The following is a 25740-nucleotide window of genomic DNA, read 5'->3' as shown; positions in this document are numbered from 1 at the left end:
GCATTGGCGATAGGCATTCATTCGCGCGGTGAGTAAGCATTACCATTTTTTGATTTTTGACACTGAGAACGCAGTCAATGAACACACTGAAAATTGCACGTTGCCATGGGAATGGCACGTTCTCTCGTATTATAAAAATTGGAGAGGACTATGCAAACTCCCCCATGCGAGGAGATTTACATGTTTTTTTTAAAAAAAAAAACATAAAAATGGAACAACAAACAATTAATAACATTCACATCTTGTATGATTATCAACATTGAGCTTGACAAATCTCTAACACTCCTTGTGGTTTTTGGCGAGGTACTCCTTTGAAGCACTACGATCGGTATCCAATTTATGCGGAGGTACACCTGTGAACCACGACGATTGGTATCCTAAACACTCTCAGGTAGAAAAATCTAACACGCTTTCATGAAAAATCTCTCTCTCTCTCTCTCTCACAGTTTCCAATATTTTGTTCGATCTCAATTCAATGCGAATGTAGCTAACGTAGCACTCTAGTTTTATTATTCAAAACGTGAAAGACCTAGCGGTTGTTTTAGAAAGCCAAAGATCATTAGGCTGGCCAACATATATATGGGCTAATAAAAGCTGAGAAGTTAGCATAAGAATGGGGTGGCGCCCTTTCGATGAACTTGCCTGCTTATGTTCCGATGCACGGGCGGAAGTTGCTACGCCGAATCCTGCAGTACTGGCCCCTCTTCCCGCATTTTTTCCTCGTGGTCCTCCTTCTCTGGCTTTCTTCTTCCTTCCCCCTCACCTGCCCCCTTTTCGCCTTCGCCAGCGCCCTCTTCTACCTCTACATTGTCGACACTGAGCAGAAGAAGTGGCTCCGTGCTCGCCTCGAAAGAACCTGCAGAGAAGAGGAGCGCGCTCACTTGCATCATTGCAGCCAGGATGACTCTGTAGAGGCCTGGCTAAATGTGCTCTTGCACGCTTGCTGGCCTGCCTGGGAGGCAGGTCCTATCTGCAGAACCTTGGAGGCAAGGCTCGTTGAGCTGCTTGAACCAAAGAATGTGGTTGTTGAGCGCATCCGTCTGGGAGCATCCCCGCCTCTAGTTCGCTCTTGCACAATGTGGTTACCTCGATCTGATCAGCATCATCATGAAGGCGTTGAACAGTGCGATGCTGCCCTTGACATGGACCTCTCCTATGTAGCAGGTATTTCTTCTCCTGCAAACAATTTATTTGCGGTGGGTATGGAAAGTGAACGATACAGATAGGGACACCCATTGAGTTCAATCTGGCTCACACCTAATGCGTGTGTGGTGTGTCAAGAATCTATTTGGTAAGCTTTGCTGAGAGACAAGGAATTACTTCATGGAACTTGCCACTTATGATATGGATTATACAAGAAGAATTGTATATGTTGTGATTATAGCACTGTTAAAAAAAATAAATAAACAAATCCCTGTGTGCCTGTAGCACATGCACTACAAGCCCTATAAACATGCATTGGTGCATGTAGCTTTTTCCATACGAGAAAATCATTTTGTATAGTGCACCTTGAGAGCACAGGTTCCAAGACAATTACGAAATGTGTGTTCCAATAGAGGCATGCAGCAAAAGGTATCACCAAACTGAAAACAAATAGGAAAAGCCAATCTAGCCCTTAAGAGAATGAAATTTAAGCTTCAACAATTTCCTAAGTGCCAAAGGAGTCTCAGGGTGGAAGGAGTCCCTCATAGGCCAATTCAATTTCTTGAGACACGATACTAATAGCCATGGCCGAGTTGATGCCTCAGGAATCTGTCTCTAGGTTTAAATTCTGTTGCGTTCTTTGAGCAAGGGCTACCTGTCCTTGTCTTTCTGTGAAATAGGCACAAGGAGAAGGATTCATGATGAACTTCTAGTATTTATAACAAAAATGAAATATGCTTTATACCTTGGCAAAAAATGTGATGGACGTTGTGAAATGAGGAGGAGAGATCCCGTAGCTACTTGGACCACCTAGAAAAAAGATCTGGAGTGACAACTAGATTGGAATCCAACAAGTTTGGGAAAGGCTTCAAGGACGTAGGCATGGCGCAACAAGATGGTGCTTCCCATATCACCCTGCCTTACCTCCTTGTCGTGTTACATGTTTGGATTAGCTAGTCTTCTACAAATGTACATGGTAGCTACTCGGCATGCTTAGAAGTCATACCCCTTAGAATGTGGTGCTGCCTAGTCTCTCAGTCAAAGTAAGACTTCTAGTTGCAATTCTCGACCATAGAAAATTATTTTCTCTATGGTGCTGATTTTCTCTTTCAATAGTTTACACGAAGAAAACACAATTTTGAGCTAAATTTGCTTTTTCTAGCCAAGATTGTCGACTCTTTCTTTTTTGATGCTTCTTGGTTTTTTGGCTTTAGTGTTAATATGTTCGTTCTAGGGTTGTTTGGGGGCATTGTTGTTCTGTGTCTCTTTTGTGTTTGTGAGCATAGTTTCTTTTTGCGCTATTGTGCTGCCACGCGGTCATGATGAGAAACAACCAACGAATGTTTTTTTTTGCTTTTTACGCATGTGGAAGTGAAGGTGTTTCATTTAGTCTTGTCACATGACACATCCCAACCCTATGTGTCCGTGGACAAGCTACACCATGGCAGGGTTTCCGTCAAATCCAATCAAGTTAGATTAGAAGTGATCTTGCACTTTTGTGAGTCTATTCGTAGACCGTGCATGCCCAGTCACTCAGTGTAGATGCATATCCTCTGGTTGCACACTGCATAAGCATAAGCATTTCCATCAGATTCCATCCGAGTCAGTTTGGGGATTTTTCAGATGACTATCCCATTTTTCCCTATTTTTTAACATTTTTCACTTATTTATTAAGTGACTTTTGTGGTACTTAGTAGGGCAAATTGGGTAAGTTAATATATAAGCAAACCCAAGTTAGCACAAATTGGCAGATGAGCAAAGGCACAATAGGCTTCCCCAAGCAACAGGTGTCCCACCCTCTCAGCAAGACTCTCCCCAAGCCATCTTGGTGAGCCTCCCCTTCCCTCAACAACCAGCGTTTTCCATCCTCGCCATAAGGTCCCCTCCTCTTGGCGTTTTGTCCAGAATCAGCCATCGCTAGATCAGCCCATTACCTGGCGTTTTTCTCCCCTTCCAGCATACCACAGCCAGCGTTTTTATGGATCGCCAGAGCATCAGCATTTGCAGCGTTTCCTTCAGCAAATTCAGCAACAACTAACGCTAGCATCTGCTGCCTATTGCTGCCAAGTTTTAGCAAGAAAAAACCCATGCCATTCCAGCGTTTTTCTCAGCCTTCATTCATAGCAGAAAACGCAGCCTAGATGTATAGTTAGATCAGCGTTTTTTCTCACCAAGTCAGCCCCGACAAGGACAGTGAAATTCAGCCACAAATCAGCCCCGAAAACAGTCCATTTTCAGCCCCCAAAACAGTCCACAATTCCAGTCGAAGAAGATCACAGATTCAGCCACCGTCGTCGTCATCACCGTTGTCGTCATCGGCATAGTCCCATTGCATTCGCATTGTACGCCTTGTGCAATCAAAGATTAGACCACTCTCGCCAACGAGAGTGGGGCCTTCGGAGGAGGGTTTTACAACTCTCGGTGTCGTATCTCTTCTCTCTCCTTCTCTCAGTCTCATTCACTTGCACGCACAATATCCACTCACTTTGTTCATGACCACAACACTCTACAAGACGGAAAGCTCTCTCTTTCCCTAAGATTTAAAAGGAACCTTGAGCAATAAAGATCACTAATCTTGAGAAAATACAACATTCATTCCGTTGCATCTTACAAGTCTCTTCGTGATGAAGTTTTGTGCTGGATGGAGATGCTCGTCATGTTCATGGAGTTTTTTCTAAATCACATGATGACATATATGACCTGAGGTTACGAGTGAGGACTAAAGGGTTTGCAATTGTTTCGATACTGTTTTTATTGATGATATGGGTTTATTTAATAACGCCCTACGATCTGGGAGGGGTTGAAAGGTGCAAAGAGTTTCCAAGAGGTTTTATAGGATATAACGAGTTTCTAATTGGATACAAGGGCTCTAAAGGTTCTCATGGTTTCAAGGGTTCTCAAGGTTCAAAGGGTTTTATGGGGTATGATTCATGTTGTTGAGTGTCGATTAAATGCTTGTGCTTAGTGTAGAGCAAGGTTGACGTGTACGTAATGTACAGGTCGGAACCGTACGTATTGTACGTTGTTTCATACAAAAAATTCTTTTAGGTACGTAAAAATACGTACTATTGGCAAAAATACCTAATGTAATAAGATTTTTAGGATATTTACAACCAATATCTTCAAAGACATAACATATGCTACATTTAAAGACTATCTACATCAATGAGCATCTATATAAGGACACAACACATTCAAAACCAATTTTAAATGATGCACTGCTAAATATTGTCAATTTACCAAACTCCGGTAAACAATCACAACAACACTCTAAACATCATATCACATAACATGAACTGAACATGAAAGCAACAATAAATTAAATGGGTGACTGGCTCAACATAGAGCAATAAGCATACAAATGTTTGGTAATGTTTGATGGCAAGACTCAACAACAAAAACAAGCGGCAACGAGCAATGAGCATTTAGCCCAATAACAAAGTCTACTGTCATGAAAAAGAAATAATTCATGATCTATCTTCAAAAATCGCCATGAGATGCCTAAGACAACTTTGTGGAAGAGGACAAGTCCCCATCTGTAAGGATGTTGCCCTTGTCGTCGTACTTTGGCTCTGTCATCACCGGCACATGTACTGGATTGTTGTCCTTTGGAGCAAGAATAAGAGGTTTAGCCTCATTTGCTCGTTTGCGAGAACTACGGACAGGATGCTTCCCTCTACGAATGCTCTCTCGTCGTGCCGTCTCTGGATCTGCTCCTTGCTCGCGCAGAGGAAGAGGAATGCTGTAAGCTCGTGCTAGTGACCTTGTAACACGACGGTCCACACTCTCCTGCTCTCTATGCAACAATTGAATAATCTCCTCTTGCTGGTTTATACACCAGCTTTTTGAGCTAGGTAGTGCTTAGACGATTGTGGATCTTTTTATGAATGAGCGAATAAGCGCTCCAATTACGCTCACATGCACCAGCAGAGCAATCCTATGTGTTTGGTGAGCACAATTTAAATTTCCATTAGGTAACATAGCAATGTTTACGTAATCACTGCTTGTTGATATGAAATTCGAATAATGAATCACGATAGATCATGGCACAAGCAATTTACATGTGAGAGTAGGCATTGTGCAATGTTTGTGAACTTTGGAAGACCTTGTCTTCCATATTTCTTGCACCATGTGAGAAGAAGCTTTGTCGCCTCCGGTCTCAGAGCCATTGCTCTCGCAAAGGATGGCTCAAGGGAGCTCTCGAAGCTCGTCATCTCTCGATCAATCTCTAGCTGCTCATCCTTGTTGAACATTTGCTCGTCCTTTAGGTTCAAAAGAGGCCTCTCATTGAACAGAGTTGGCGTCTCGTAGAAAGGATAGAGTAATGTGGCTATCATATGAATGGGACGACTCAAGAACTTCCATCATCTATCTACCATAGCCAAGACATCCTCTCAATTGTAGTTCCAGGTTGTCCCGTAGTCTTCAAAACGCTAGGCTGATCTGCAGTTGCTGAAAACGCTAGGCTGTCTTGGTGGCTGAAAAACGCTAGGAGTTCCTGCCGGGTCTTGCTGAGAAGGTGCACTGTCAGACACTGGGTCTCTGCTGCCTCTTCTGTCAGAAAGTGCTAGCGCTAGCTTTCTTATATATTAACTTGCCAAAGTTGCCCTGCCCAGTTTCCCAACAAAGTCACTTATTAATAATAAGTGAAAAATGGCTAAAATAGGGAAAATAGGTTCTGTCCACTGTAAAATGCTCGTAATGGCTTCTGATGGTAATGCTGATGATCATGCTGTGTGCAACGAGAGGATATGCAACTACTCTAAGTGCCTGGACATGCACGGCCTGTGAACAGACTCACAAAGGTGCCATAACACTTTCTAAGCTGACCTGAACCCTGGACATGAAGTAGCTTGTCCACATGGACATAGGGTTAGATGTGCACGTGACAACGTTGTAGAAATCCTGGTGCCTCATGCCTATCAAACTTGACCGTTTGGCATACTAAGGAACTGCCAACAAACTCGGCCACATCCTTTTTTGGGCCTCGACGAGTAAAAGTAACAGTCAACACCCTTGAAGGTGGTATCTATGCTGCGGTGGCCGAAAAAAGGTGGACAATGGCACCTTGTCAAAACCTTGTCGCTCAAAGGCCGTAGCTGTCCCGTATGAAATAGCATAGAATTGTTTCTCCACTCTGTATCCGGTGAAAGATATCTGCAAAATTAGGATCTGTGGCATATAGATCTACCATATCCGCGAGGTTTTGATAATGTAGCGCGTAAATATCCAGAATGAAGGACTTTCTAGACAACGCATCTGCTACTAATTTCTTCTGTCCGCGAACATGGACTGCCTGGAAATGAAACTGTGAAAAGCTGTTAGCCCACCGCATCTACTTTTCCGAAATCGAAGTAGCATAAACTCTGGTGATTTGTAAGGACTGTAAAGTTGGCTCCCAGAAGATAGTGTCGCCATTGCATAAGAGCATAGGTAACTGCGAAAAGCTCTTTCTCATAAATCGTGCAACCATTTCAAGATGTAAAAACATCCTACTCTCATAAGCAATCACATGGCCTTCTTGCATCAAGACTGCTTCCAAACTATGACCACAAGCATCACAGTAAACTTCAAATGGCTTTTGCAAGTCTGGTAAGGCCAACATTGGTCCCGTAGTCAACTTTTCCTTGAGAGTCTGAAAGGTTGCAATCTTTGTTGGTCCACAAGTAAAAGGAATTCCTTTGTAAGTCAGTATATGCAAAGGAGAAGCTATCTCTGCAAATTTCCAAATGATTCGTCGATAATATGAGCACAAGCCCAGATAAGCTTCGAACCTCATGAACATTTTTCAAATCAGGCCAATCATGAATAGTGGCAACTTTGGCCGGATTCATCTTTACCCCTTCTGCTGAGACAATGTGCCCCAAGAAGTGTATCTCAAGCAAGAAAAATTCGCTCTTTTTGGCGTTGATAACCAATCTATGTTTTTTCGATGCGTGGAAGACTTGCAATAGGTGGTGTCTGTGTTGTGCTTCATTCTTGGAGAAAACGATGATGTCGTCAAAGAAAGTGCCCACAAATGATCCGTACTCTCTAAAAATTCTATCCATCATACGATTGAATGTAGCCGGTGCATTCGTAAGGCCAAATGGCATAACCAAATATTCGTACAAACCAAAAGTCGTCCTGAAAGCTGTCTTGTAGACGTGTCCAGGAGCAATTCGAATATGATGATAACCACTCTTCAGATCAAGTCGGCAAGTAGAACCGTGAAGTCTGTCGAGTATATCATCGATCTGTTTTGGCTTGCAGAAAATCTTGTCGGTTTTTTTCGAGGTCTGACATATTCGACCTTTGATCATCATTAAGTTCTTTCAAGAAAATCGGGTAAACAAAAAAACTGGATTTCATCAAGTGGGATGGACATGCCTTTTAGTTTTCCATCAAGTACAATCTCTTTGCCCTTCTCATTCTTCAAGATGGCTTTCCTTGCCCTATAATCGACAACAACACTGTTCTTGGGGAACCAAGGATTCCTTGGAGGACGTCACACCCTTCCAAAGGCATGATGTAAAAGTCCTCGTATCCTAAATACCCTTGACAATACAAACGTAGTTTGCCAATGACAGGTGTAATGGCAACATCCCATCCGGGTGCCTCTAGAACAGCATTGGTTTGTGGCCCCATTTCCTTCTCTGTAGAAGAAGAGTCTTTTTGAGCTTTGATACCACTATAACAAGCTTGAACATTACCAAGCGTGAAATCAACAACAACACATGAACAAAAACTTTAAAATCACTGAACTTTGAGAGAGAGAGAGAGAGAGAGAGAGAGAGAGAGAGAGAGAGAGAGAGAGAGAGAGAGAGAGAGAGAGAGAGCCTAGACGGCCCGACGGAGTTCTGTGCCTGAGGTATAGGCCCCAAAGTCTGGCACCCCTTTCGGTATTTCTTTATCATTAATCATTGCAAAGTACAACTCCCGAGGGACCTCTACTCTCAGACTCTACGTCCAGATGATCTGCAGAGTGAGGCTCTAAGGGCTCTTATAAACTTACAAAGGATGCCCCCAAAGTAGAGTCCCAAAAGCAGTAAACTCAAAAGCAAATTGTCCCAAAGCATTTGGTCGCAAAATCTGACATAACAAACCAGCCAGCTCAAATTACGGAATCCCCTACAGCTTGCCACGTCATCAATTGTCAACGCATAACTTGGAAACTCTGTATTGTTTGCCACATCAGCCTATCAACGCAAATCTTGGGCCTGTCCGTACAGCTTGTTGCCGTGTCAGCTTTCCTTTGTCCCGGGCAATACTACCACGTTATCATTTTGTGACACATTTTTGTTGGCAGCCGGTATTGCGCTTGTTTGCGTGCGGCTATTCCTTGTAGGGACGCACACAAGCTCCTATGGTTGCACTCTACCTCTGTCGCACGCTTCACAGCTTTTGCACGGTCTTCACGGGCACAAAAGCAAGAAAATCGAGAGGAGAGAGAGAATTGGCTGAAATGAGAGTTGAGAGAGGAGGCTCTCTGCGTGATGGAAACTGCTCTCTATGAGAATGGAAATTGTTGCCGTGTGCTGCCAAGAGGTAGCGCTAACTCTTCGATATCCTAGCGCTAGAGTTTTCCTCGCCAGAGAGAGAGAGAGAGAGAGAGAGAGAGAGAGAGAGAGAGAGAGAGAGAGAGAGAGAGAGAGAATTGCCTCGCGAAATTGCCAACTCTTGCTTCTTTTTAAAACTAACGCTAGAGCTGAGTTTTCAGTTCTTATTTTAGTGTTAAAACTTTTGTCTGCTTTTATCCTGATTGGTCACTCAATTTTCTTGTTTCTTGACTTTGAGTTGGGCGGGGGTCAAGGCTTTGCTTATCCATACTTTGGTGCCCTTGAGAAGTCGTGCTTGTTGTAGAAGTGCTATGCATGCCTCTTTAGTCTTGAAGACCAAGATACCTTGGTTGGTGCGGTTGTCATGGTGAACTTTCTCAATTGTGTTGGGGTCAAACTCGGTTGGGTGGATGGCTTGGTTGAGCTTTGTTAGTGTTGAGATGTAGTCATCGCTCTCTCCCCACCAAGCAGAGAGCAAGCCGCAGATTTGAACAGATAATGCTAGTCCTTCTCGTTGGCGATGTTCTTGCATGCACTCTTCTACTCTGGAAGAGACTGCGACGATTGCTTTTTGAACATGAGTGGCGAGGTTGGCCATGCTTGCGGTGAGGGTGTGCTTGCCCTCCTTTGCTTTTGCGAGAAGGTGCTTGCTATTATCTTGCTTTTGAGACTTCAAGGAGGAGAGACGTCTCTCAAGGGCTACAAGACGTGGATAGACTGTCTTCACTCTCAAATCCTTGAGCTCAAGGATGAGAACGCAGAGCTCAAGGCGCGGGGTGGGCACGAAGAGACGTGTCCGCCTAATGGGGGAGAGAGAGCCCCCGTGTTGCATCGCACCTTAGAGACGTTCCCTCTCACTTGAGGCCTTGCTTGGAGAAGTCCCCTCTCACTCAAGGCTCTGCTTTCCCCTGTGGGAAGGGGCTCCCATATTTTGTCATACTTGTATACCATCCTCTTAAGTGTGAACCAAAGTGTAACAATGGAGTCGCTACTGAAGACTTGGCTTTTCGCAAAGGGCATTTCCTCCAAGAATGACCCTTTTCACCACAATGATTGCAATGTCTTTGGGCTTTCAAGGCGTCTCGGTTTGCATTTGTCTTCTAAAAACTTGGTCCATCTAACCAAAGCCTCGGTTTTATTAGAATTTCTAGGTTTGCCTTGGGTTCTTAACTGCTCCCAAAGTGCCCCCTCTATTGTCGGCAACGGCTTTATAACCGTCTTGGTCACAAAGAACCCGGCATGGTACAAATCAAACATTGCCATTATCGTCATCCTTTGGGTACTTTAGTGGGTACCATCCAACTTACCATCAACTAAAAAGGTCAATTGGGTAGGTATCTTCACGTACTTGTCCCACCCATCTCTGTGGTATACCACCCTCACATAGCACTTGTCAATGATCCAATACAGTCACGAAATGTGTCTTTTCGACACGTCGACTGAATAGTTACCCAGAACGGGAAATTGGAACGGGGAATGGCAATGGCCATTCTCTGTTACGAATACCCATGTTTGAAACACATAACAGGGATTCGGAATGGGAAGTTGGTATGGGAACGTGGAACGGAGACCTGGAAATGGCCTTTCCTTGTAACTATGGTCAATTGGAAGAGTATGGTCGAGTGCAAAGGATAGGCTAAGGTACTTGGAAGAAACTGCTCAAAGTCAGCCCGTACAACTCCAAATCAGCATCCAATTTGAGACACAAATGAACAACTAGCCAGTTGTTTCTCTTCCGGGCCACTTCTACAGGTGCAACTCCTCGTCTACACACGATCAAAATGACAGCTCCGTTGACTACAGCTGTTAGCTCCAGATACTTGAAAAGTTGCAGCTGATGTGGTGATGCCAGATCTGAATTGGAAAAACAGCCAGAGTTTTCTCTACGGAATCACGAAAAGAAGCACCAAAACATGCCACAAGTGACAAAACACACTCCAAGATTGAATCTAACATCAGAGCTATGATACACGAAAGAAATGGCAGTGGATGATGATGGTTGAAAACAACAGCAACAGGTGCACCATGGAAAATGCCTGCACTTGATGTGAAAACTGTCCGAAATGAGGAGAAAGAGTGAGACCAGCACGTGCTATATCGCATAACTTGCAGTAGACTGTATGGGACTTGTTATGCAGTAATTGGCACTAACAAAAATTCTGCACAAAATGACGAAATTACCTGTGTAGACCTGGCTGTATTGGAAACGGAGGTTGAAATGAGCCCGAAATGAAATTTTGGGCAGCCCTGCTGACGCTTGCCAAAGCTCGTTGAAATCTAAGAAAATGAGGAGGGGTGTTCTGGCGACTAACCCAGGGAGGACGTGACCTACTGTGATACCAATTGTTGGAATTAGGGTTGCAGGGAAACGCACAACTTGAAGAAGACCAAGGAAGCTCAAGGCACACAACAGAGAGTGTATTACTTAGTGTGCAATAGAAAGATAGATAGCCCTAGAGTGATGGGCGTATATACAATGCATGGGGGAAAAAACCTCCTAAAGAGGGAAAAAATGCCCCGCCGGTCCCAGTGTGTTCACACACATCACTACCACATGTATATGGTAACATTACCGAGGGTGAGTGTAAGCAACTCTGAAGGTAACAATCCAAATGTATCAGGAGTGTAGAAGAGCAACTGTAGTACTATCCAAGCCATCTCCGGGTGACTCCGGATGTAGCTGCGGGATGCTTGATCGCCCGCATCTCGCGGGTAAACTCTCCAAGAGGGTCCAAAGCACTGAAGTCTCACTCCAGTCTGTAGATTCAATCCAAGATCCTCTCCCTAAGTCCATGTAGATGCTCCTGTGTAAGCAAGTGATTTGACGCGTCGAGGTCAAGTGGTAAGTGTTTGTCCACCCAAGATGGCGGTGTCTTCTCTGGGAATGTCGGAATCCCATATGCCATGAGCATGGCCATATCTCGTGTGAACTCCTTTGATGAGTGCATAGGTGTGTCCATTGTAGACCATGAGTCACCACCCCCTCTGGAGTGCGCGACCGCTGAATGATGGCTGGAATGAATGGATCTCCCAAGGATCGTATGCCCGTAGATGATCAAGCCGATGTCGAAACTACCGTGTACTGCAGGAGTAACTAGTCATTGAGAGACTGCATGGACCACCATCGGATGGAGCTTCATCCTCTGTGAAAAACACAAGCCAAGAGGCTGCTCTCCACCCAAAAACACAACTGCGAGGTGATGAAAACGCTGCTGTCGAGCGCCTATAATCTAATGGAAATGAAGAGGAATGTCACTGACAAAGCACCGGATGCTGAGCCAGGTAGGAGGGCAAGATCCGTGATGGGTGGGAAGCCCAACGCTCCCCCTCTCAACCTGAAAACGCAGGCAAATGCTGGCTGAAAACGCAGAGAGAGAGAGAGAGAGAGAGAGAGAGAGAGAGAGAGAGAGAGAGAGAGAGAGAGAGAGATGTTGGTATGGAAAAAAGGGGGCGATCAGCCCCCCTGACTACCCGGATCGCCCCCCTGACTACCCAAGCATGAGACCATACAATGTCAATCTGTAATATGTGTGCCCCCCTTGGCCCCATATATACGAGTGCCCAAGGTGGGCACCCAACTCAAGTGGGCGGCCGGCCCAAACTCGGCCGGCCGGGCAAGGTACAAACTAGACTATGGGTGGCCAGCCCAGAGACACTAGCCGCACAAGGAAGTGCCCTAGACTTGTGTGAAGCAGCAGAGTGGTGTAAATCTACGGTGAACAGCCTCAATTGCCATGGAACTGCAGGAAGAGGGGTCGCCTGGGGCAGGAGAAGGCTTGCAGGCAACAGACTCACAGAGACATAGTAAGACAGAAAAAAATGTTGAACAAAAATGCTAGCAGATGTGAGAGAGCGTGAAACCGGCCCGTAGGGCGATAGGCGTTGGCTTTCACCCGAAATTCTTTACTTTATACACACACACACAGCACTTTGCAAAGAAAACCTGCGACGGGAATTAACACTTGAATACACACACGGCTCGGAAGCTAGAATGCTCCGAGTAGACGCCGACAACCTGTAGGCCCCAAAATTGGCGCCCCTTTCGGTATTTCTTTATTCTTTAGGAGGGTAAATTACAAGGTAAGGTCCTGGGAATCCTTCACGTGTATCCACCTAGATACCATTTGATTTGGCCAAATTTCGGCAGCATAACAGCCCCAAAACTTGCGCGAAACCAATTCCCCTGCTGGAACTCGCTTGCACTGTCGTATACCCTCTGATTCCTGTCCAAAAACAGTAAATTCAGCACGCTGTATTTACTGGTTTTTGCCCTGTTTTCAGCCCCAAACAGTCCCCTAACTGTCCTCTGTTAGGGAATAAAGGCCTAAGTGCCTTGTACTTATTAACTTATAAGTTAAAAGACTTATAAGTGAGGGGGCCCAAGTGTGAATGGCCCCCTAGTCACTTACTCATATACTCAAATGTGAAGCCCAAAAGAAAAATAGCGTGGCTTTTCCCAAAAAATCCAACGAGCTCTCTCTCTCTCACGTTCCTTCTCTGCGTGTGCTCCTTCTGCGCCAATCTCCTCTTCTCCTTCACTCTCATTGCATAGAGCAGCAAGTGGGCTCTCTCTCCTGCTCCCCCACACATGGTATCAGAGCTTTAGGGTTTCCAAGAGAGCCATCTTCGCAACACAGATCAGAATTCTGTTCTTGCTCGCTGCGGGAAGGATATTCAACCGTTTTCGATCAACTCTGTCGCGAAGGGATCCTCTCACCGTGTAGAATCGACCTCCGGTGACAGTTTCCCCAAAATTAGGGTTTCAAAAACTGGCGAACAGCAGCCTATTTCTGCTGAAATTGACCAATTTCGGGGTCAATTTGATGCAATTTCATTAGGGCAAGTCTCACAGGTCAATCTTATAGGTGTTTCCACCAACGAGGTTCTGAAAATTCAGCAAAACAGGTGTTTACAGGTCTGATTTTTGCCCTAAAACAGGGAATTTCAGCAAGCAAATGATGTATACACCTTGTGGAAACCTTTGGTAAGGGTTTGGCAGTGAATGTATGCCGTTTTGGGGTGATTTCGCGTGAAATTTGCTCGCTGTTTTTCTGTAACAGCAAGCTGTTTTTTGCCCGATTGCGCACATTTGGGCGTGTTTAGGTCGGCAAAACAGGGTTTCAGTGTTTGCAATCACTCAGAATGGCTTCTAGCAGTGAAAGTGGCAATTTGTTGCACATTCGCAAGCTTGAAGGTGCCCATAACTTTGCTATATGGAAGAAGCAATGTTATAATGTGATGTTGCAGAAGAAACAGGCGAAACCTATTAAGTTACAGGGTGTGAAACCGGTTGATATGGAGGTTGAAGAATGGGAAGAAGTGGACGAGTTGGCTCGCTCCACGATCATGCTTTCGGTGTCTGACAATTTACTCTTCAATGTAGAGAATGAGCAGACAGCATGGGGCATGTGGAAGCGTTTAGACGAGTTGTATGCACAGCAGAGTGCTGCCAGTAAAGTGTATTGGCTTAAGAAGCTTATGGATCTCCGCATGAAAGAGGGCACGCACATGTCAGTGCACCTCAATGAATTCAATTCTATTTTCAGCCAACTGACAGAGCTGAAATTCACAATTGATGAGGAGTTCAAGGCTACTTTTCTGCTATGCACATTGCCCGAGAGTTGGGATGTATTCCGGACAGCTCTTAGTAACTCAAGTGCGTCACTTAAGTATGCAGATGTAGAGAGTTCTCTCTTGATGGAAGAGATGAACAGGAAGAACACCACAGGTGGGTCTTCTAATGCATTGCACTTGAGAGGCAGGTCTCAACAGAGGGAGAAATCTGATAGTAAGGACAGGGCACGCAGCAAATCTCGTAGGAAAGATGTTGTGTGTCATCATTGTGGAAAGAAAGGACATTATAAACGGGAATGCTATGAGTGGAAGAAAGAGAAGAACAAGGGTGCTGAAACTGATGCAAAGGACAAGGGAAATGCCAAGAAGAGCACTGTGTTGATTGAGGAAATCAATGTTGCTAGTAGTTGTGACAGTGACAGCAGCACTGATGTACTCAATGCCTCTTCTGTGGATGCACATACCCTTGCTATGGATTCTGATGTGGACATGCATACTTGGATTCTTGATTCAGGTGCCTCCTTTCATGTAACACCTCATAGGGATTGGTTTACACAGTACTCAGGTGAGGTGCAGGGCACTGTTTATTTGGGAGATAACTATGCATGTGACATTGCAGGTATTGGCAGTGTCCAGTTTTCCTTTGCTGATGGTATGACTTTTGTTTTGCACAAAGTGCGCCATGTGCCACAACTCAAGAAGAGTTTGATTAGTACAGGGCAGCTAGATGATGCAGGCTATCACACCACTTTTGGTGATAGCAAGTGGAAAATTTGTAAAGGGGCCCGGATTGTAGCCAAGGGTTGTAAATCGGACACTTTGTATCCTTTGCATGTATCTAGTGTGCGTGACCATGTTGTCGCCGTAACCGAGCAGCCAAGTGTTTCTTTGTGGCATGGCCGGTTGGGACACATGAGTAAAAGAGGAATGGAAACTCTGTCTCGTTGTGGTTATTTGCCGTGTTTGAGGTATGCTGATTTTTCTCATTGTGAGCACTGTATTTATGGTAAGCACAGTCAAACACCGCACAAAAGGTCTCGTTCTTTGAAGTCTAACAGGTTAGACTTAGTGCATTCCGATGTATGTGAAATGCCACAGTTGTCCTTAGGGGGAAAGAAATATTTTGTCTCGTTTATCGATGATGCTACACGTAAGGTGTGGGTGTATCCAATACGTGCTAAAAGCGATGTTTTGGATACTTTCAAGAAGTTTCTTGCGTTTGTTGAGAATCAAACTGACAAGAAGCTTAGGTCTTTGCGCTCGGACAATGGGGGGGAGTATGTATCAAAAGCATTTATTGACTTTTGTGCTACTAAAGGTATTAAAAGAGAGCTCACGGCTTCTTTTAATCCCTCTCAGAATGGAGTTGCAGAGAGGTTGAACCGGACTATCCAAGAGAAAGTTCGGAGTATGCTGTCACATGCTGCATTACCTCATGGTTTTTGGGCAGAAGCTGTGCAAACAGCTATTCACTTGATTAATCGCTCACCTAGCAAGGCTTTGGGTGGAAAGGTGCCTGAGGAGGTGTGGTCTGGCAAGCCACCCTCATATGCACATTTAAGAGTGTTTGGTTGTGAGGCCTATGTTCACATCCGGAGTGAACTGCGCACCAAACTAGAACCAAAGTCTCATAAATGCATTTTCCTAGGATATGGTGAGGATGGTGAAATGGGGTATAGATTATGGGATCCCGCATTACGAAAAATCATACGCAGCAATGATGTCATCTTCAATGAGAATTGCATGCACAAACAGCCCACAAAGGTCGAGGAAGTGCGCCGGGTTGTTTTTCGTGAAGATGTTACATATGGACAGCCAAGAAGGCCCAATGTTCAGCAGCCTTTACATGCTGAAAATGGTGCTGAAAATCAGCCATTAGCTGCTGAAAATCAGCCCCAACAAGTTGCCATTGATGCACCACAGGTAGGGGAACAGGTTGATGCTCCTAGACCGCCCGTTGTTGCGATGCAACCGGCTGAACAGCCTACTGTTTTTGATGGTTTACAGGCTGAAAATCCACCTGTTATGGATCATTGGGTGCGTAGGTCTACTCGGGTGACAAGGCCCCCCGATAGATATGAACCGTCTTTGGACTATGTCATGCTTACTGATTATGGTGAGCCGTCTTGCTATAAAGAGGCTATGCAACGGGAAGACAGTAAGAAATGGTTCAAAGCAATGGTTTCGGAAATGCAGTCTTTGGAGGAAAACCATACATGGGACTTGGTTGATTTGCCTAAAGGGCATAAGGCTCTGCCATGTAAATGGGTTTACAAGACCAAGGTCACATCTGATGCTTCTTCTAAGTACAAGGCACGTTTGGTTGCTAAAGGGTACAAGCAAAAGCATGGTGTGGACTTTGATGAGATTTTTTCTCCTGTTGTAAAGCTTGCCACATTACGTCTTGTTTTAGGCCTGGTTGCTTCTGAAGATATGGAGTTAAAGCAAATGGACGTCAAAACAGCGTTTTTGCATGGCGATTTGCTTGAGATGATCTATATGATGCAACCAGAAGGTTTTGTGTCAAAGGGGCAAGAGAAGAAAGTATGTAGACTCTTGAAGAGCTTGTATGGTTTGAAACAGTCTCCCCGTGCATGGTATCACAAGTTTGATACATTCATGAGGTCTCAAGGATACAAAAGAAGTAATTCTGATCACTGTTTGTATATCAAAACGGCAAGTGATGGATCTCTTCTATTGCTGATTTTGTATGTTGATGACATGCTTATTGCGGGTAAAAATGTCACGGAGTTGGATGCATTACAGCAAAGCTTAAAGAATCGCTTTGACATGAAGGATCTTGGTGATGCTAATCATATTTTGGGCATGCGTATCTCTCGAGATAGACCCAACAGGCGTCTGTATCTATCTCAACGAGATTATGTTAATAAGGTGCTACATCGTTTTCATATGGATGGGGGAAAGGCACTTGGTACTCCGCTGCCTCCATATGTAAAACTGACTGCACATGACTGCCCCAACACAGATGATATGCGGGCTGAAATGGCCAAGATTCCTTATGCATCAGCCGTTGGCAGTTTGATGTATGCTATGGTTGCTACACGTCCGGACATTGCATTTGCGGTGGGAGTGGTAAGCAGGTACATGAGCAATCCTGGCAAAAAGCATTGGGAAGCAGTGAAGTGTATCTTGAGATACTTGAAAGGCACTAAAGACTTGTGCATTTGTTTTGGGAAGAGTGAGACATCTGTGCATGGCTTTACAGATGCAGATTTTGCTGGACATCCAGATTGCAGGAAGTCTACCTCTGGATATGTGTTTACATTCACAGGAGGTGCAGTTTCTTGGATTTCTAGACTGCAAAAATGTGTTGCTTTGTCTACCACTGAGGCTGAGTATGTGGCTGCCACTGAGGCATGCAAAGAAGCTTTGTGGCTCATGCGTTTGGTAGAAGAGCTTGGCATTAAGTCACCGGTTCCTGTGCTACACTGTGATAGTCAGAGTGCTATTATGCTTGCAAGGAATCCTGTTTTTCATGCCAAGACAAAGCACATAGAGGTGAAGTATCATTTTATCAGGAGTGTGCTTGATGACAAGAGCATTACACTTGTCAAGGTGCACACAGATGACAATCCTGCAGATCTTTTGACCAAGAGTCTTCCAGCAGAGCGGTTTGCATATTGCCGACAGATGATGGGTGTTGGATGAGTAAGTGAATGATCAGCTGATGTATCATAGTTAGTTGATTCTTTGATCTCCCAAGGTACATTGCCTTTAGGTGGGAGGTTGTTAGGGAATAAAGGCCTAAGTGCCTTGTACTTATTAACTTATAAGTTAAAAGACTTATAAGTGAGGGGGCCCAAGTGTGAATGGCCCCCTAGTCACTTACTCATATACTCAAATGTGAAGCCCAAAAGAAAAATAGCGTGGCTTTTCCCAAAAAATCCAACGAGCTCTCTCTCTCTCACGTTCCTTCTCTGCGTGTGCTCCTTCTGCGCCAATCTCCTCTTCTCCTTCACTCTCATTGCATAGAGCAGCAAGTGGGCTCTCTCTCCTGCTCCCCCACATCCTCTGCCAGTGGGGCACGATTCCCAATGGTCCTGGCGTCCGTATGGCTGAAAAACAGTGAATTTACAGCGCATACACAGCGCTGATTATGCACCTGTACGGTGAGGTTATGACCCTCACCAGTGCCTGCTTTGGAGCAGCAGTTAGCTACCCCTGTTCCTGCTCAAGGAGGCTCTTGCCTCAGCACAAAAGCATGAACCCACACAACTGTACATCAGTCAAATGAGGAGCCCTCTTGTGGGGCATCACATAACTGCACGTAGGGGAGAGAGAGAGAGCAGTGTGTAGTGTGTAGGGCATCACTCCTAGCACCACACTGTACATGAGAGGGAAAGGAAGCACTCCATAGCTCTTAACCTGTGACAGGTTGCAAATGAGGCCTCTCCCAGCTTAAAAATCAGCGCCCATTTTTCTGCAAGAGGAAAGTTCACGAAAATGTGACACTTGGCGCATTTTCAAGCATTTTCCCGTTTCGGGTTCGCCGCTTAAAAATATCCCAACCGACGCGTCAGTTGACTTCGCGGCAGAGTTATAAAGTGTTCCCCTAGTCATACCGGAGGTAATGACGCGAACACATTTCACGGCCCAAAATAGCTGTTTCCTAAATTTTAGGAGATGCTTCCGTTGGGCTCCCACTGGTCTTCTGACCATCTATCCTCATTGGGACCGCATCCAAAAATGCAATGTGGCCCAACTGTCGGATACTTTTTGTTGGTAGTCCCACCTTGACTTTACGCCTTAATTGAGTTCACTTCCTAGTATCCACCAACTTGCTAAGTGCGACGGGGGGACCTATATGATCTTGCTCTGAGCCTAGACGTCCTCTTACCATACGAATTCCAGTGCCGACCACTTCCCGTCTGCGGGTGAATCTACCGTTCACATTGGCCATACAATGTCCGACCGTTTGCTACTTCAAAAAGTGGGTCTCAAAACAAATAAAATAAACCCCATTGGAAAGAAACCAACAACCAAGGTTAGCAATTGCCACATCTCTGTGACATGGTTAATAACTGCCACGTCCTCGTGACAGAGCGACCCAAAACATAGGCTAGGCACTCGTGATATGTATCTGGATGATATGGCAATGGACATATGGGGTCTATATATAGTACCTCTGCCAGGTTGCCCAACCTCCCAAAATACCCCACAGCCCATAAAAATTGAGAGAGAATTGGCCTGTAGGCGGAAGCTAGCCGCACAGGGCATCATGGATAAATAACCTAGACGTGGGCCACCTAGAGGCACTTACAGGGTGGGAAAAACAATGGTGGTAATAGGTTGAAAATGAGGTAACTACCTCACATAGTCTGGGCATAGCCACAAAATAGCTCTCACTCCCTACGAAGGGGCACTAGCAACTCCGCAAGGGCCGGCGAGAAAGGTGGCAACCTCTAACAGAGTCAAGGGCTGAATGCTGGCTGCACAAATCCAGATCTGAGGCACTTTCAATGGTTGAAAATGCAGCAGATCTTGTAGATGCAGATGTGGATGAATGTGGTGGTGTGGCTAGTAGTAGGGCTCCCACTCCATCAGTAACTGGTGCGGTCCCTGAAAGGGTGGCTCACAGCACAGGCCATTGCCGTAACTTCTCTCACCTACCATTTGATGGTGTGGCTCTCAAAGCTTCTGTTTTATCATGTGGGAGTTTGCCAGTGCCCTCTTCCCTTGTACATGGACATGTTTGTAGCCCTTTCGGCATTTAATTACTACTAAAAAGAACTTTATTGACAGAAAGGGATTTTTTGGGGGGGGGGGGGGGGGGGGGGAGTGGGGTGGACACCTTCGACAAAATTCCTACCTTCTCTTTAAAATGAAATAAACCTAATCATCCTCCAGCTTCCACTGAATATGGGGTGTGTTGCATTTTGCAGAGTCGGATTGATGGAGCAGCAACAGGGAGTTGTGGAAGAGGGCGATATGCTGCAACAGAGATTGGGGCTTCAAGACTGTTGCAAAAACACCAGTGAGGGTGATGGCGATCTGGGAGCAAAAACACAATAGCTGGAGGCTGATGGAGCACTGGAAAAACTTAGGATTGATGGCTGATGTTCACTTTTATAGGGGTTTTGTGGCCTAGAGCACCACAAGTCACCACATGCTTTATATGTGAGAACCAGACCTTGAGTTCCATAGGTCATGAGGGCATAATGTGAGGGTAAAAGCAGCCCTTGAGTGTTGCCCACCTGCCTCGAGCTTCATGAGACCAAAACCTCGAATTGCCCTAAGCCTCAAGGAACATGTCAATGCACATCCGTGCATACATAGTTTTAGGGTACTCTGAGGCCTGTATCTCACAACCTAGTGATGCATTTGATGTGGGAACTAGACCAACTTATTGCAATTAACCTAGTACATGCTAGTGTTGCCAAATGCTCACCAAAGTGTAATAACAGACCATTTATGCAAGATGGGTCCGATTGACAAATGCTCACCAAAGTGTAATAACAAACCATTCATGCAAGATGGGTGGAAGAGCAACGACTGAAACTGTGGTAAAGCTTGGCGACTTTGAAAAGTCGGTCTTAGCACTTACCATCGTTGCCACATCCACACTTGATTGGCGCATTTTCCTAATGTGACCTCCCCCCCCCCTATCTGGTGTATTTTGTGTTCGTAATGTTTTCTTTGGGGTGCACCGTCCCAGCTCTCTCACTTGTGCTGTCCCGGACCCTTTTCACCTGTTGCTATTGCCTCTAGGGCTCCCTACTTGCAGCTAAACTCGCACTTTAGCTGGGGCTGATGGTCCCCTCAAATGGGGCCAAGGGCCTTCTCTTAGAGACTGACTACATTGGCCATGTTCACTTGTCCCTGCTTCTGGACATTCATCGCTCGATTTGACAGTTTCCCTAGAGTATATGCCCTCTCCTATATCAGTGGACATAGACACATTCTCATACTTTTGCCATATGGGAAGACATCATGTAGCTACTATGCTTAGGGTTTGAAAGCATGCTTTTCGTGAGAGATTCATTTTTGAAAGACAAACTGTCTACAAAAGTGTTATAAGTTTTACAACCAAGTTTGAACTGATTGTTTTAAACCAACAAACTTCTCGAAAGTAGGGTATAACCAGTAATTCAACCAACAACAGGTGATGACATGGGAGTTGTGCTTACGGTGCCAGTTGGATATTTTGGGGCTAAGCTCTTCTGTGACAACCTCAAGATTGATTGCAAATTGCGGCTTGGACTCAAGTTTGTGGCGTACTTTCCATATGTTTCATACTTGAGTGTTGCTTCTCTTACAGTGCCTAAACTTAGCCTCAGTGTCAGACCTTTATCTTCGAACAGTCTGGCAGTGACAGATCTTCCTATGATAGCGTCGTGGGTGGTAATTTCAGAGCCCTTTTTGTGTCTGCAACTTCAAGCTTTAAAACTGCTTGCTGGCTATTAAGAAGATTATCAACATACTCTGCTTCAGAAAAAGAAATTGTAATCCAAAGATGGACTTAAAAAAGAATGAGTTTAACACTTCAAGATTATGGTGAGCTGATCAGGTATCTTCATTTTTGCGGTCAGACTAACTCTCTCCATATGGCCATTCAAACATGTGGGCTCGTTCATCCAGAGAAATGGGAGTTTGACTTTATCCAGTGGTGGGGAACAGACTTTGGATTTGGCCCTACTTTGAGTGCAACAAATGGTGGTAAGTTTCGATTGAAACTTGTAATTTTGTGGTGTTGGAGAAAAAGACTTGTATTTGGGTTGTTGTTATATAAAAGACATAAGATTTGCGTCTCTGTGTAGAATGTTATGCAATCCTGGAGATCTTGGAAGGGAAAAATTTGATGGCTAAAGACTTTTCAGGTTACCTTTCTGGACCTTTCTTTCAGTGCTTCTTTTGGGCGAATCAGATAGTTACGCACACAAGGGACATAAGACGGCTTGCTCTCTTTAATTTCATTTACATGGGTTTGTGCAATCAGGAAAGTAATTTCTGGCAGTGGGTTTTGTGATAGCCTAGGCTTTTCCGATCCTTATGTCATTGTAACGCATGGGAATCAAAAGTTCAAAACACAGACTCGAAAGCAAACTTTGAATCCGACTTGGCATGAATGCTTCCAGTTGAAGCTTACTTCAGAGGCCAGTTGGAATGAGAAAGTTCTCTTGCGGTGCCGTGACCGTGATCTTTTCATTGATGATGAGCTGGTAGTTTTTGGCTTTATGGCTTTTTTGATTCCAAAATAAGATATCTGTTAGCATGCAATATGTAGTTTTGGAAGAGTGTTACTTTATTGTGTAGCTTTTGATACTCTGAAGGAACAAATTTTTTTATATAGTTTTCTCTCATTTGTATGTGTGGGCATGCTCACATGTGTGTGGAATTTTTGTTTTGATGTTTTTCCTTTTCTTTCTTTTTTTTTTGGGGCGGGGGGGGGGGGGGGGGGGTTGCGTTGAGAGCATGCACATGCATGTGTACACGCTTGTGCTTGCGCGTTCTAGTCCATTGATTTGGAGAATATGAAGGTTCTGGACCCTTTGGTACTTTTGCTAAAAAGGATTATTTGAAGCTGGAACTTTTAGCCTCAGAACATATTGTTTACGTTGGTCTTTTAGATTATTCAATATAAAATGATGATTCTACTAACCACTGAGTATTTTAGGGGTTTTATGAACTAGACCTGAAGGCATATCGAAACGGCAAGCGCTGTGAAATGCTCTGCAAGCTGGAGGATGCAGATAGTGGAGAGCTCCTCATTGCAATTAGTGTGGTCAGCAGCCAATTGCATAGCAAACATGTTGCAAGTGACAAGAATGCAACAGCAGCAGTGCAAGTTGCATTAACACATAAAAATGAGGTGCTCAACATTGTTGGCCATTCTGCTGCGGAACCCCGCAGCAGACGACAGGGGAAAGCTCCTGAAGATGCCGATGACAATCTAGTTCCAATGCCGTCAAGTAGTGCAGATGCCAATCTTTGCAGCATCACCGCAGAGATGGCAATTGCATCAGCAGCATCCAGCAACAATTATTTGCAGCCGGAAAATGTAGACAAGGGTAATGATGCAGTACAAGCGACGGTATCTTCTCCGTCTGGTATGGCCCAAAGATTGTTGAGTGGATCAATTCTATTCTGTCCCTCGGATGTGCACACAGAGAACGTAATTTGTGATAAAGATGTTGTCAGCTCAAGTACCACACCTGTCGCATCTTCTTCAAGCAGCAAGAAGGTCAATGCCATGGCTTCCCGGCCCCGCAAGAGCATTGTACCTGATGGTAAAAAGGGGCGGCGGAATACCTTAAATCCTCCCCTTCAAAGCAGAAGGTCCACTGTCTTTGCCAACAGCAGTATCGGGCGGGGTAGTACTAGTACCCAATCATTGAAAAAAACCAGATCAATTGGTGCTAGTGAGAACATCATCCTGCCTCAAGTTGAGAAAGCTTCTCATTCTAAGACCTGGAAACGCAATCTATTTCAGTTTGCTTTTCATAGACATAAACAAAAGCGGTTGTCGCAGTTATGATACCTCTCTCTCTCTCTCTCTCTCTCTCTCTCTCTCTCTCTCTCTCTCTCTCTCTCTCTCTCGTGTGTGTGTGTGTGTGTGGGAATAAGAAGAGGAAACTGGAATAAATTTTTCACCCAATTGGTAATCCAAATTCCCGCTGGAATATTAGGTATTGAGTGCAAGACTCTTCTGATAGATCTTTGGGGATTCTCTCTGTGTGTGTGTGTGTGTGTGTGTGTGCGTGCGTGCGCGCGCAAGACGAGGAGAGCTTGACCCTTTAGTATTGTGTAAGCAAGTTATAGGCCCGTAGGCAATTCATGTGTCCATAGCAGCACAATATATCTAGAATGGGTAGTGAAAACAATGTCAACTACAACAAACCATAGGGGGAAAAACCACCAAGCATATAAAGTTACAAACGATGGTTGATACATCAGAGGTTAGAGACAAAGGAGGGAAGGACAAACGTTGCATAGAAACAAGCTACCCAAAACTTAGCTGAAAACTTTGCCAAAGAATCTCCAATATTAGGTTACGGATCCCCGCATCCAATTTTGGGAGAGAGCGAACCTCAAGCCATCCCTGACAAAAATCAACATGGCTAACCTTTTACACAAGTTGGAAATCCCTCTTCATACACCCTCCCTTTTTGTTGATAGGGAGTTCTAATGAAGAGCATATTGATGCTAAAGTGACCTTAACTATACTATGTAAGTTGAATTTGACTAACATCTAGCCTCTATTGCATTACAAAATGTTCAAGTCAATGCGGAGATGCCAAGTGAAATGAACTCCAACGTTTACAAACAATTATCAAGGGCCGTGATCATACCAAACATTGTAAATTCTATGTGTGATCTTCCTCCTCCCCTTTCCCACATAATTACTTTCATGGGGCAACCATTTTTGAATGCTGCCAGTATGATGAACAAAATGATCTAACCACTTCTACTAGAAATATCATTGATTATAGTATCATCAACTAGGAACTTTTGATATGAGGATTTGATATGCGATGTTAAATTATATGATTGTTAAATTATACACTTCCTCATAGTTCTTTTATATTGTATATTGTCAATCTGATGTCACAAGTGTGTTTCATGAAGTTGTCTAAACATAGTGCGGATCGTTATGTATATGTTGTTATGGAAAATACTTACCAAGAAAGATATCTTATTTACTATCGTAAGCTTTGACAATTCACAGAACTATCACCCCTAATAGTGTACAACTAACACAAAGACATGTGGTTGGAGAGAAAGCGGTAACTAAAGTAAGACAAGTTGAACCCAAGCAATTTATTGTGAGATTGAAAACTTAGATGAACATTGGCTCGCACCATGTGATGTCGTTCCTCATAATTCAAATCTCAATAATATACTCTTCAAATCTTCTAGAGAAATTTGCCATTAAGACAAGGCAAACCAAGCATGCTTGTGCTAATCATTATAACATAATGGCATTTGGTGATGTGGTATACGTACAAAGATGTCATCTAGGCCTTTCTTGCCAACATGATGTGTATATAAGGGCACCTTAAGTCTCAACATTCTTTTGAAACCAAAGTTGACAAGTAATGTGGATAACTAACACAAAAAGAGATGAGCTGAAGGATAGCTACTTAGGCTATGGGGTCACCGCGTAAAGGAGGAATGTAATCATGAAAGAGTGATAGCCCTAGGTCCATGATTTTTGTGAAGAGTGGAGGACCATCTCTCCTCTTTCCTAGCCCCATTTCATCACTTAGACTGTAAAACAAGCTAAGCATTCATTAGACGCAGTCGGCCAAATATGAATCAAGTATTACAACATTCACTTGATTATAATTTTAGTAGCAGGAGGTGCTTAAACTACGTTTGGTGCTTAGCTACATTTGACAAATATTAGTTGGTGTTGTATATTTTCACTTCAATAATTTTTCCCGTGTTGTCTTCTCCACAACTTGCATGCATGCAAACCATGCAAAAAAGTAGAGAGTCCACACCCTCTTTCCCCCAAAAACTA

The 25740-nt window shown here is 44.3% G+C and overlaps 1 protein-coding gene across 3 annotated transcripts; it reads left to right on the top strand.

The window, feature by feature from the left end:
* The first annotated feature begins 602 nt into the window (after nt 1-602).
* On the top strand, nt 603-23879 carry LOC147432935 (C2 domain-containing protein At1g53590-like). Of its 3 annotated transcripts, XM_086492676.1 has the most exons (6): nt 603-1164; nt 21379-21617; nt 21806-21932; nt 22034-22093; nt 22251-22435; nt 22891-23878. In XM_086492676.1, the coding sequence occupies exons 1-6, from the start codon at nt 633-635 to the stop codon at nt 23749-23751; spliced, it is 2004 nt and encodes a 667-aa protein (XP_086348802.1). In that variant the 5' UTR covers nt 603-632; the 3' UTR covers nt 23752-23878. The 3 variants fall into 3 exon arrangements, with proteins under 3 accessions (XP_086348802.1, XP_086348804.1, XP_086348803.1); XM_086492678.1 differs by lacking the exon at nt 21379-21617 and having other exon boundaries at nt 21855-21932; nt 22891-23879; XM_086492677.1 differs by lacking the exon at nt 22251-22435 and having other exon boundaries at nt 22907-23879.
* The last annotated feature ends 1861 nt before the right edge of the window (nt 23880-25740 follow it).

Source organism: Adiantum capillus-veneris, chromosome 20 (assembly GCF_014529385.1).
Source record: "Adiantum capillus-veneris isolate H3 chromosome 20, ASM1452938v2, whole genome shotgun sequence".
NCBI lineage: Eukaryota > Viridiplantae > Streptophyta > Polypodiopsida > Polypodiales > Pteridaceae > Adiantum > Adiantum capillus-veneris.
The sequence above is the reverse complement of the archived record's forward strand: the minus strand, read 5'-3'. Positions and strand labels throughout refer to the sequence as shown.